We start from the raw sequence: 13480 nt of genomic DNA on the forward strand, positions 1-13480 counted from the left end.
AGTGCTGTCTCCCCTTTGACAGCCTGTAGGATAATTCGTGCGTGATAAATTCCATCAGGTTAGTGACGTACCATTATCTCGTTAATACTCTTACTTGACCAGCCCGTGAACTGCCCGACAGGGCCCCCTTTTTCCAATTGCGACCTAAGCGTAAAGGGGAAATATTTCCCGGGCGTTCAACTTCGTGGTAGAAAGAAAATGGAGTGATTTTGCAGTGGAAACAATGTTGTAGCCGAGCAGAAGATAGAAAGAAAATGTTCACTGAAGTTTTACGTTTGCGATAGAGAGAACCATGAACATAAAACCACCGCAAACATTTTCCGCTTTACAGTGATAAGCACTTAAGTACTGATAACCTATTAGAAGCTATCGTATTTTTTTAGTGGATTTTGTCCAGTCGAGAACGTCATTCACGCAATACTATATAGATGAATATATCCTATACTGTCACGTTCACGTGAATTTATATGTGTTTAAGATGTAGATGTCACAGATAAAAATGATTTCATCTATCAACTACACGGACAAAATGTTGTCAGTTCCGTAGTTAGTCAACTGTCGTAACAATTGAAGTAACTTTAAACTTGCAGACGAGTTTAGGACAATTATGGTAGTAACCAATGTCACCGAGAATACCTACAGCCTGAAGCAACTACAATAACTTATGGTGTTGTTAAGACCTTTTATGGTGTTTTTAAGACCTTTGGGGCCTTGCCTTATTTGCATTTGTCTAAAATAATCGGAACAAAATTACATTGTGATGATGTGAAGTTTCTTATAGTCACAAGAAACAAGAATGTTTATAACAACTGGAGAAAAGATGTTTTCCAGGTGTATATCTATTAGACAGACATATCATAGCATAAATGTTGTGTAAACCTAGTAGTTAAGTGTCTGTTGTGAGGTTTATAAGTACAGCAGTACCATGATATAACATGATATCTCCGGTCAAAAGTCATACTTCTGGTGTGGAGACAAAGTTATTTTTTTCATTGGGTAGCGCTCGCGGGTGAAGCTAGGGTTAAGGTTAAGGTTACATGTACATTAGGGTTATCCAATATACCCCTGACTTCTACTACCATTACCATTGCCCACTCAGTGTGTCTCCACTCCAGTATACTGGAAAACCCCAAGTAGTGCTGCAGCAAATATTTGACAGGGTGTAAAATTTGGCTTGACACTCATAGGAGTTCCAATAATAACACATTGAAAAATGGTTACCAAAATTTTGGAATACCTATGCCAGCTATTGAAGAATTAGCATCAAAACACTAGACGCTACTACATTGACTTCAGAAATGTAATTTGTGGAAAATTTAACTAAATTGGCGATATGTAACCCTGGTTAAATAAATATAAACAATAAACAAACCTTGTAATACTTGTACCAATACAAAGATGTGTATAATATGTACTGTTGCCTTTATCTAAATTATGCCTAGTAAATAAAAGAGTATTGTAAAATAGATTCAGTATAGAAATGAGTGTATATAATAAACAGGAAATGTATACATGTATACTCCATGGTTATATAATGTGCTGGTCACAGAATAGAGTTAAACAAACTAGAACAAAGGAAACTATGTCTATGTCCATGTCCATGTCCATGTCCATGTCCATGTAAGTATGGCTACTCTTGTCACATGTAATATCATTATAAGAGACTGTTATTTTGGAAAATATACACAGATTGATATCAGCTGCGTACATCTTGTATATGACTTTTGTCCAGTATTTTCTACCCGTGATACATGTACATGTACAATGTAGTTGTAACAACTAGGTATTTCAACAAGGTTCCTGGTACTTTGCAGTAAACATGATTGATGTTTAGTTCACTGAAATCAACTTCAAGTAGTGAAAGATTTTTGGAAACCTCACTTAAGTTAGTGTAGGAAATAAAAACATTCTTGAACTGTATTCTGTAGAAGCCACCGGATACAACCTTTGCTTGATTTTGTGATATTTTTCACAGTACAACTTCCTTCTGTATGGTGCAATTTTCCTGTGAACACTGATTCGTCATGTTCTCCAACTGCAAGAAAAACACAAAAATGTAATTTATTTAATCTATTGTTCACATGTCATTCAAATAATGAAATCAAACTAATATAGACAACTATGAAGATGAAAATATGGAAAGTGAAAGACAAAAGGTTTAGTGGTATGTGATCTGCAAAAATTTACTGATCCTAGCCTTCTTTTTGGGGGTGGGGTGTTGGTGCACTGACATAAAATTCAAATTAATCATCCGAGTAAAGTGTTGTGGAATTGTTCCTCATTTTCAGCAATAGAAAATTGTGTTTGTAAAAATTGTGTATATCTGAAATATAAAGTTGAAAATAGCAGCATCTTGATACAGTTCAGTTTTATGTTCTTAAACAGAACAAACAGTATCTGTTTGATTCCTTTGGCTGAAATCTACAAAAAATTGAGAGAATCCCCGCCAATACAAAACTTTTTCAAGACCTAACCGGTACCACTACTGCACCCTTATGCTAAGGGCACAACCCGCCGTACATGCAATTTGTCTTTTTTGGGGAGGCCACGTCCACCTTTATTTCTGAAAACGTTCAGGCTGTACGGCACATCTCCCGTACTAGCACGTACAGGGGGCGACTCCGCAGCCCGATGGCACACAAACTTTTGCCAGCACGTAAAGTTCTATGGAGTGTCTGTGTGCTCCAAAATTGTACGGAGTACGGAGGCGGTACTTACAACTTACGGATCCCAAAAGATAGCCCACGTTTTGGCACGTAGACAACACGTACTTGCACGTATGGCAGGTTGTGCCCTTAGCATAACACAAACTATAGCAGCCACTTGTAAATAAATATTAAACCCTGGCCAGTTATTAGTGATACAAATGGGGGTGGGTAAGGGTCCAGGTACGATCCAGGTCCAGACGATCAGGTCCTGGTCCGGACCTGAACCTGATTGTACAACTTGTAAAGGGGTGATACTCAAAACATTGGGCTCATTTTGGTTTCCAATAAAGTTTTTTGAAGGAGTATCTGACTTCAACTGGCATTCTAAAATCCTTAGAATGTTCATTTCTGAATCGGTCCAAAATGCACTCCACTGATATTTATCAGGTCTGTTTTTTCTGGACTGGCCCGATAAGAAAAAGAAAAAAATATCTTGTACCGATACACCGGACTGGTACCCACCCCTGGATACAAAACATTGTAACAAATTGGACTCGGCCAGGTCAGTTAGGACAACAATTCTTCACTGTCACCTGGAGAGACATTACAGGCTATAGAAGGTTTGGGGAATCACTACGAGGTGTGCAGTAAATTGAATAAGTTCTCAATAATGAAGGAGTGGGCAGTGGAAGAATCACCGGGCTGGAAAGAAACAAATTGGAGAACGCAGTAACCGAGAAAGAGTAATGAAGTCACAAGGGGAAGAAAGGTCGGACTGTGGCAGAGATAATAGTCAATCAAAGTCAGTGGGTGATCTTTTGAAGATAAGAGATGAACAGAATAAAGTATTAGCTTCAGAAGGGGGCACTTGCATGGATCTGTAGTGACTGAGTATGGTTGTTGTGGAGCTTCCAAAATAATGAAAAAAGAGGAAGCATTCTAAAGCCATCAGAGAGAAAAAATATATATTTGTAGGGGTCTAATGTCAATTGTAACACTAGAAAGGCAACATATGCAATCAAATACAATCATATTGTTTGACTTATAGTCTAGCTTGACAAACACATACATGCCGATGATGGTAGTACCCAGCCCCTCCAGCTCTGTCCTGCCACTTGCTACATTATGTATTTAAACACCATTCACAATTTTTGTTTCTCATCATTTGTTTTGAATGAAAAAAGAAGAGGAATAAGAACAAGAAACAGAAAAAACAATATGATTCTTTTCCGTGAAGGTATACATATTTTAATGAAATCATGCCCACATTTGGTTAGTAGACAAATGGCAAAAAAACTCAAGTTGGCTGTTCAGAAAAGTACTCGCTTAGCATCTCTAAAATGCCTCTCACAGTTGCTGTTACAGTAGTATCTCCACTGGGAGGACTTTGACTGTGACACTAAGGGCACACCAATCAAAATTTTTGCGCTCTCTGATTTGCCTGCTTTATCTTGCTAAGCTGAGCAAAGTCTTTGAAGTAATTATAAGTCGTAGCCAATTAAATTATAGTCAGACATCTAACCAGGGAAAGCTTTAACGAAAACCCAGGGGAAATTATACATGGGTTACTCTGGGTGAAAGAATGGTACACAGCCCGTGTCATTGACAGTTCATTCCACTGCTGAGTGTAAAATATAGTCTCAGAGATGATACCAAATTATAGTGCTAATCTAAGAGCTACATCACATCCTGGTTTCTGACGTACGTACGCAAAGGGCACTCAAAATAAGCCTCTAACTCATACAGGAACCTTGAAGGAACCCCTGGGAAATCTTGTAAGGAGCAGGTGTTTTTATCTTAGGATCAGAGCGTAGAATTACCTAAAGCTGAACCAAAGTCTACTTGTGTTATCTCTAGTGAGTAGACCTTTTTGTCAGCCAATTTGTATCAGTTATAGGGTCAGGCAACCTATGATTAACTCCCTATAGATTATTACTGACAAGATCCGAGACAAGGGAAATTGGAGTTTTGCTGGGCACTACTTGTGACACCCTGAGTTAGTGGTAGGTGAGCTCGTCCTGTGGGAGCCAACACAAGGAAGATGTAACCCAGGCAGACACAAAGCCAACTCCCATTCATATCCTAAGAAGAGACATAGACCCTATAGCAGTACAGCCAGGATTGGACAAGTTTTCTAAAATTCACTTGTCCTATTGGGAAAAAATCAAAACCTTTATATATTTTTTCCTCCACTCCTGAAACCTTATAGTTAAAAAAAAGGACTTTTCGCAGTGGTTTTAAGTTCGCGGTTACCATAGCACCATGCAATGTAGTTTCTTACTGCCATGGAAAAAAATTTGCGATGGTTTTAAGTTTGCGGTGAAGCAGACACTGCGAAAATCGCGAACATTAAACCACCGCGAAAGTTTCTACATTTACAGTACTATCAGAAAAGTCTAACCATTTAAAAAATCTATCCATATGCATTTGCTTGCCTATGTATTAAGATACATCTGACATTTTCCCCACACAGTTGGAATGGCTTCAAGAAAGCAATTTTCCTCCCTAGAAAGCACATTTCTCCTATTAGCGGACACACATCCCTCATTCCTGGCCTTCACAATCACTTCTTGTGATATAAAATCGTTTATTCAAACACCCAATTGGACTATAATTGCTTACCCTTACACAAAATAACAATAAAATACGGGTGGTATATGGTTTAAAAATTGGCTGAACCATTGCCATTAATGATTCCCTGATACCAGAAATAGCTGTATTCATCCATTACAATTTGAAAATCAGTTTGTATAATCAAGCTTGAAGAGGCATAAATGAAGAAAATTGGTGTTGGGTAGAATCATTCTTAATGATTGATTGAATATACAAAAGATACCCTTTTCTGCTATAACGGGGCTCGCCCTAAGATGATTCCTGCCCTAAGATGGCATTAAAAAGCGTACCATCTTAGGGCGGCCCCCGTTACAAATGACCAGAGCTGGAAATCATTGTATAAGCCTTGGGACAAGCATTAGTCATTATAGCCTCCTTGCAAATGTACCAACTAGAAACAGCTTGTGCCTGGATGTTTGTGTTCTTGTGTGTTTGTCTGGATGTTTGTATTCTTGTGTGTTTGTCTGTATGTTTGTGTTTTTGTGTGTTTGTCTGGATGTTTGTGTTCTTGTGTGTTTGTCTGGATGTTTGTGTTCGTGTGTGTTTGTCTGGATGTTTGTGTTCTTGTGTGTTTGTCTGGATGTTTGTGTTCTTGTGTGTTTGTCTGGATGTTTGTGTTCTTGTGTGTTTGTCTGGATGTTTGGCAAAAAATGTGTTCTTGTGTGTTTGTCTGGATGTTTGTGTTCTTGCATGTGTGCTCATAATCACTGTCAGGAAGTGAGTGGGAAGATCACTGCAGAGGCCAGACTTGCAGGAGTGACAGGAAGTAGAGTTCAGAGGTGGTAGAACTAGAAACTTACATGTAGATGCCCTGTAGCTCATAGAAGACAGAAAAACGAACAATAACCTACATCTTGAGAACCCTGTCCCTGCCTCCACTGGCTACCCGCTGTCCATCAGGACTCCAGTCTACTGCAAATACCTGCAGAATTCAGACATCAACAAGACAAAAATTTAATATTTAGAGATCCTAGAATTTTTTGTTGATTTTTGAAAGGCTGAGTTTCGGATTTGCCTTGGACATGTTTCTGCATTGTGCTGTAACAGTTCTGAGAGACAGCTTGCAATTGGACTCATAGTATTTTTCACTGACTTGCAAATCAACCTTTAAGTTAGCCTATCCCCACACTCAGGTGCACAATGTACATGCATTTTGCATTTTCATGTGCAAAGAAGACAGAACATATTTCTTACGTGGAGACTATATCTACGTTTGTACTTACTAGTATAATGGTATAATAGAATATTCAACAAATCCAAAATAACAAGAAATGGCAGGGAAAACTTATGTACCTAAAATCTCACAGCAACAACTGTTTCCTACTTATTCTCTAGTAAAGATATTGGTATTTCTAGAAGACTAAAGAAAACAAAATGTGGTCTGAAAACTGACCTCGTCAGCGTGTCCAGGCAAGTCGACGGTCAGTTTACGAGTTCTCACGTCCCAAACCTTCAACGTGCTGTCTGAGCTGCCACTGACCAGCAGTCTGCTGTCAGCTGACCACGCAACCTGTCCATCAATCAATCAATCTATCAGTCAATTACTCAATAATAATGGAACGCGTGGCGTAATCGGCAGCACGTTTGACTCAGGTCCAGAAGGTCCTGAGTTCGAACCCTGCCGTGTCACCGATCTTGTACCCTTGGGAAAGGCACTTTTCACAACTTTCCTCACTTCAATCAAGTAAAAAATGAGTAATATAGGCTACAAAGGTCTTCAGCAAGTTGAAGTTGGTAGCCTCAAAACGAAATAAATAAATAACTAAATTATAATTGAATCAGTTGCTGGGTGAATGGGAAACATCTAGTTGGAGATTCCGTTATCAAATTTAAAGTTACATTATACCTATAATTATTATAGATTATGACAAATAAAACTTTTTTTTAAATTAGAGAGAAAGATGTCTTTCACTCAATCAACATATGATATCATACTATACACATAAAGATTTAACATTAACTCTATTAGGAAATTCTGTGTCCAATAGTGATTATAAATCATCAACTTCATCACAACATTTCAGAGTATAAGAACTATTACATCTGAAGACACATATATCATCATACTTAATTGTTATATAATGAGAATTGGTTAAACTTTCAGTTTTCACATGTTACCAAACAAATACATCTGAGGATGTGGCCATAGCACGTGTACACAGAATGTACCATTAACAGAAGGGGTTTCTAAAACTAATACTGTCTTTTTTTCCACCTCTTGCTATAACACATTGTACAAAATGTGATATCACTGAGAGAATATTAAAAATAATCCTACTCTTTCTATATTATATAGCTTATTAGGTGTCATCATCACTGAATGTTATCAGATTTTAATAACTGGGCCTAATAAAAATTTAGGCTATTGGATCTTACGTAAGCCTTCCTATTGAGTATATTACATAAGCTACAAGGAGAACTAGAAGTGAGTGCATGTGTGATTGACATTGAACGAAGATGGCAGCAGTGATACCAGGCTAGGATTTTATTAAAGGGAGTCCAAATTTAAATTTCTTGGTGAGTTGCAGTAAGTGACTATTGTAGGGGGGTCCGGGGGCATCCACCTTCCATGGTGCAGAGTTTTTGAGAACAAAGTTGAGAAGTCAAAAAGGTGCCTTCTAAAGTATCCTGAGGAGCAAAAATACTGTAAAAGAGGTCACAGTAGAAGACTGAGACCACAAATGACCTAGTCATATCCCTGGTCAATCAGAATTTCATGCTTGTCAGAGGATTTGCTCCCCAGTGTAACTGCTCTAGTGGGTCCAATTAGTACTTGTTATTCTAAGAAACGCGCCTCCAGATGACGCCATGACGCATGCCCCAGGCAAAAAGCCTGATTGATATAAAGCATTAGTGTGTTTATGATTCCAACAAAAGAGATTGTGAGATAACCCCAACACTTAATACTTTGGGGGCATGTAATTTCAGCAAGGGCCACACTAACTTGAATTTCTTAATACTAAGAAAATAAAGATCTGCTGGCCTACTGTGTGCACTGAGAAAGAAGGTACCAAAGGATATCCTGCTCAGACTGTACAAAACCATCACCAGACCTGGTCTGGAGTACGCCGACGTCGTTTGGGCTGGACTCACCAAGCACGACGAAACAAAACTGGAATCAATTCAATACCAAACTGCCAGACTGATCAGCGGACAACATGGACTCCCGTACCCGTCATACCAATCTCTGTACACCCAGCTATCCCTTCCATCACTGCAGTTCCGACGACAATTCCACACCGCTGTCACCCTGTACAAGCTCCTCAACGGTCACTGCCCTCCACACCTTCAAACCCTGATACCCAGAACCCGTGCGTCTGCTACTGAGTCACGTTACTCCCTCAGGAACAGCGACCACCTGACATCTGAACTCACTAAGTCCACCAGAGGCCAGAGAACATTCATCTACAGAGCAACAGCACTCTGGAACACTCTCCCTACTGCTACTCGCACAGCCACCTCCACTGCTTCTTTCAAAAGAAAACTGTGGGAATGTCTAGGCAACCCTTACGCATGGTAAATTAGTCATACACGTGTATATACAGACCCTGACCTCTCATTGCAAATATTGTTGTCGATGATATGATGTTATATACTCCATTTTAGATGATATGTAAGTTATCCTACACCATGTACATACAAATGTTCTTTTTTTAAAATTTGTATTGTTTATGTGTTTGTCAGCAGGGCTAGCCCTTTGTAATAGCCATAGGCTAGTTGGGCAGCCCTGGCTGTGTGTTCGGTGCAGCCAAACCAATAAATAAAATAAATAAATAAGAAAATAAGAATAAACCATAAATTAAAAATAACAACATGAAAGTGAAGCTAGTGCTTTGGTACAGTTTCAGACAGTAAAAATCTTGTCTCTGTTTTGAAAGTTTTTGAAAGCTGTCGGAGAATGAAATGATTTGCTCAGGGTCTGTAAAGAGGAGTTCAACTTGGTAATCTCTAGGTAGATTTACCAGTGACATAAGATAGTATCAACGCTGGCTAAAGAGTATAGCTGGCCAAAAGTAGCCAAACACACTCCTAGGCTATTTTTGCTCATTTGTAACCTGTCACTCCTCTGGCAGGTTTTGTTACTATCTTATGCTACCGTAGGATCTACTTAGAGAATGGGGTTGGCACTTTCAAATTGATGTAAATGATAATACAAAGACCCTTTATAGTAACGGGGGCCGCCCTAAGACGGTCCCCGTCGTAAGACGGAACGGATTTTTTGCTGATCTTATTATCCATAAGTATACCGTATTTGTTGCCACTGACTATGCTGATTACGAAGGTAAATAAACCAAGTCCATGCACACAGCTTTAATTTGCATTCCAAGTATACTTTAACATATTTACTTCATTTTTTTTTAAAACAGAATTCTAACAGTAATGTTGACAGTGCTAAATCACTGCGGTCACCGGCCTCTGCGTATTGGCGGCTCGTGTTGCTAACTATACGAACTCTTTCAAGCAGTCACACAACTGCCATGATACACATAAATAAAGCTCCATAAAACACTATGAATATGGGTCTTCAAATGTCTGTTGAGTAGAAAAGCAACCAAAAGGAAGCGACATAAACATTGCCACCATTGTACTCCCAAGGGAGTGTGGCCGTGAAGGTGACACCAGAGTACGCTCCAAAGATTTATTTGACTGTAACAAATGATTCGTGCTGTCTATGAAAATAAGACTTGATAGAGAGATGTAGATAATATTTTCATATAATCAGACCGAGTTTTGTTGATGTTAGCGGTGTCTTTTTTTCGTAATGTTTTTTTTAATCGGGCATTCACAATCAGTGCATTCAACCCATTGCCCGTAAAAACATGAGCTGGATTGTTCTAGGTACAGCCTTCCTCATGTGAGACAAGAAGTACAAACAGTCACGATTTTACTGTCAAAAGAAAGCTAAAATATCATATTATTAATTTTTTTCTGTGTACTTAAATTTACCACTTACTTCTGAAGAGAGCAAAATGTAAAAAAAAGCGTACCGAGTTAGGCACACTGTCCAGCGTAGCACAAAATTGGAAGGTTACATACACGAAATTGTCTCACAGTGTTTGCCGCTTGTAACATGCAGCGCGAAAGGTTCATGAACCACATGAATGCATTTCTTATTCAAGTATGTTGTTCAAATCTATGTGTAAAAAATTCAGTCATCAAAATTTGACCACTCTCAGGCAACTAGCGATGGAGCGCCATGAGTTTGAGCGCAAGAAAAAGCGTACCGTGTTGGGGCACCTCCCGTTACACACCAGTGATGTAATCCTACAAAATGTAATAACTGGGATTTAAACGAAGGATTTTGAGATCAGCCTTAAGCCCCTTTTGGGCACGTAACTCGAGCAAGTAGGCAAAGAATGAAACATGCGCCTCAGGCATTGACGTAAACAATGATGACACACCTGATAAACAGCGTTGACGTGCCCACGCAGTGACGTTAGGTACCTGCAACAGAGATAACAACATCCCATCCATTCACACTATCAATATATGGGTTTAAAGGGCTTGTCTGAAGGTAGAGAAGACTAGACGCACAACATTTGCAAGAGAATACAGCATATTTTAACCACCTCTCAACCTACATGTATGCAAAAATGTTCTGTTCCAAAAGTGAATGTCGAAAAAGTTAACCCCCTTGCGAGAATGGACTATTCGTGAGACACTTGAAAGCAACGGATATAGGTTACCCGACAGATAAAGGTGAACTAGCGTTACCGAAAAGAGGACATTGAGACGTTGAATCTTTCTTCTGTACTCACTTCCCAGTTTTCCCGTCCCACAGCTTGACGGACTTGTCGAAGGATGCGCTGGCGATGAGCCGTGCATCTGGCGAGAAGCACACCTCATTAATGAGCGCCATGTGGCCTGTCATACGGGCTAACGACTTCTTATCTAACGACGGTTGCCATAGAAACAGGGTGAAGTCATCCGAGCCTGACACCAGCCTTTCTGTACCTGTACCCTGTGGGAGCACAAAAGGGTCAGAGTTCAAATCTAGCCATTGCTGTTTTAGCTTGAATTATGTCTCATTTGTAACAGTGTTTATCTGGGTAAAAAAGAAAAAAATTCAGGGGTCTTAGTGGCAAGTGTGCAGATGTTGACACACTGGCAACACCAAATCCGTGGATGTTTTTGGCACCTTTAGACAGACTAGCCGTGAGGCTCGGTGGGCATCACTCCACCATCATGGGGGTAGGGGAATGGTGAGTATCAAACGTAGGACCTACTGATTCTGATTCCAATGCTTTAGCCGTTGCGCCACACAGACACCCCTTTTCTTTTTTGATATCTGTGCTTAAGTTCTTAACTCCCTGACTGTTATGATACGCTTGTTGATACATGAATTTTGTGTTTACAAAAGAAAACAGTGCAAACCTTTGCGGTGTTGTATCTCTCCAAAGCCTTCCTCTTTATTTCTTCAGCTGTAAAATAATTTTCAAAACTTAATGTTTCAGACACAAGCACATGATGTAAGCCTTTAAAAATATAACATATGTGCATATATGTTAACATATGGACCAACTACTGTAAATGCAGAAACTTTCGCGGTGGTTTAATGTTCGCGGTTTTTGCAGTGGCTGCTTCACTGCGAACTTTTTTTATTGACAGTAAGAATCTACAAGGCATGGTGCTACCGCAAAATCAAAACCACTGCGAAAAGTCCTTTTCCCTGCTACGGCAAAAGTAAATCCCTACGAACTTAAATGCATTTGCAGTATTGCCTGACTGAGAGCTGTACATGTACGTTATCATGGTATCATGGAACGGAAAAGGATGTGGTTTTGTTTTTGTAATTATGTAAATATTGTATTGTATGTATTGTTATTTGTTTATGTATCCAGGGCCTCCATGAAAAACAGTGTCAGCCACTGATCGGAGCATACCCTGGTTAAAGAAAACAGAAATAAATAAATAAATAAATATCATCTATTAGGCCATGATGACTATGGTGACAACCAATCATGCACTCTTATTGGACAGTTGATAAAGAATCCGGAGGTTTTATTGGTAGTTCTGTGGGAATGGTTATGGCTCTAAAGATGCAAGTTCTCAGGGTTGAGGCCCAATGAGCCTCAAGCCAAATCAGCTGAACAGTGGGAGATAGTGTAACACAGACTAAATCTTCTGTATCATATATCTCCATAGCTACCATAACTGTGTTCACAGTTCTAAAGATGTTTGATTTAAAGCATCACATATTTCAAATCAAAAGTACCAAGAGTTTCTTGTACATTTCCTGCTTACCTGCTTCAGGTGTGTCTTTGTGTATGATGGAAGCCCTCGCAGGGTCGTACGCTCCCGTACGTATGGCGTAGTCTGTACTGAGTGCCATGGTGTTCACCCAGTGGCCATGACCCTGAAGTGTTCTACACAACACTCCCTGGGGAATAAAAAAAGTCCAGGTTACTGACAACAGTCCCTGTACTATTGACAAAAGCTGTAACTCTTATAGTGTAAATATGTACTTGTCTTGTAATGGTCTGTTTATTGTCTACTACTCCCACCACTATAATTTCTCCTCATCATCATCATCACCATTACCAACATCATCTTCATCCTCATCCTCCCCATCCTCCTCAACATCAACTACTTCATCTTCATCCTCCATCTCATCACATCATAATCATCATCATCAACATCATTATCATATTTCTCTTCATCATGATTAACATCATCTTACATAGTATTACATAGTATAACATGTACATACATACATACATAAACATACTGTTTGAGTTGGAACAGAAAGTTTGACCTCCAAAACACACTATCTACCCCTGTATACTAGACTAAGTAGACATCATATTGAACACCTTTTCTAACCAATTACATTAGTCAAGGATCCATTGCGACCCGTGAAGGCGTCTCAAAGATGTCCACGTTCAAGAAAAGAAGAAGAAAAAAAAAAACATTAGTCAAACTCCTTCCTACATGTGTTACAAAAAAAGTTGGTTCCCTACAGTTTTGAATGTAATGGTTTACTTTCCAATATCATAAATTTCCTGAATATTAAAGCTTGTACTGATTCCGTACTCACATCGTCCGGTCTCCAGACTTTGATGGTTCTGTCCTGTGAGGCTGTGTAGATTAGTCCCTCTCCTCCCCAGGGCACACATGTCACACTCTGGAGGTGGCGGCTCAGGCTGAGTAACGTCCTCCCCAACACTACATCCCATATTCTCACTGTGCCATCCGGTATGTTAAGTATAGATTATTTT

The 13480-nt window shown here is 39.4% G+C and overlaps 1 protein-coding gene across 2 annotated transcripts in view; it reads right to left on the reverse strand.

Annotated features, from left to right (window-relative positions):
* Nucleotides 1-1382: 1382 nt before the first annotated feature.
* The window catches only part of LOC118425641 (notchless protein homolog 1-like), a 20838-nt gene continuing 8740 nt past the window's right edge, over nt 1383-13480 (reverse strand). For both annotated transcript variants that reach the window (XM_035834617.1, XM_035834618.1), the window contains exons 8-15: nt 13300-13456; nt 12507-12642; nt 11637-11683; nt 11021-11223; nt 10664-10706; nt 6655-6771; nt 6113-6183; nt 1383-2035 (exon numbers count right to left, since the gene is read on the reverse strand). In XM_035834617.1, the coding sequence (XP_035690510.1) occupies nt 2023-2035; nt 6113-6183; nt 6655-6771; nt 10664-10706; nt 11021-11223; nt 11637-11683; nt 12507-12642; nt 13300-13456 (787 nt within the window). In that variant the 3' untranslated portion in view covers nt 1383-2022. The remainder of the gene's footprint in view (nt 2036-6112; nt 6184-6654; nt 6772-10663; nt 10707-11020; nt 11224-11636; nt 11684-12506; nt 12643-13299; nt 13457-13480) is intronic.

Source organism: Branchiostoma floridae, chromosome 11 (genome assembly GCF_000003815.2).
Source record: "Branchiostoma floridae strain S238N-H82 chromosome 11, Bfl_VNyyK, whole genome shotgun sequence".
NCBI classification, from domain to species: domain Eukaryota; kingdom Metazoa; phylum Chordata; class Leptocardii; order Amphioxiformes; family Branchiostomatidae; genus Branchiostoma; species Branchiostoma floridae.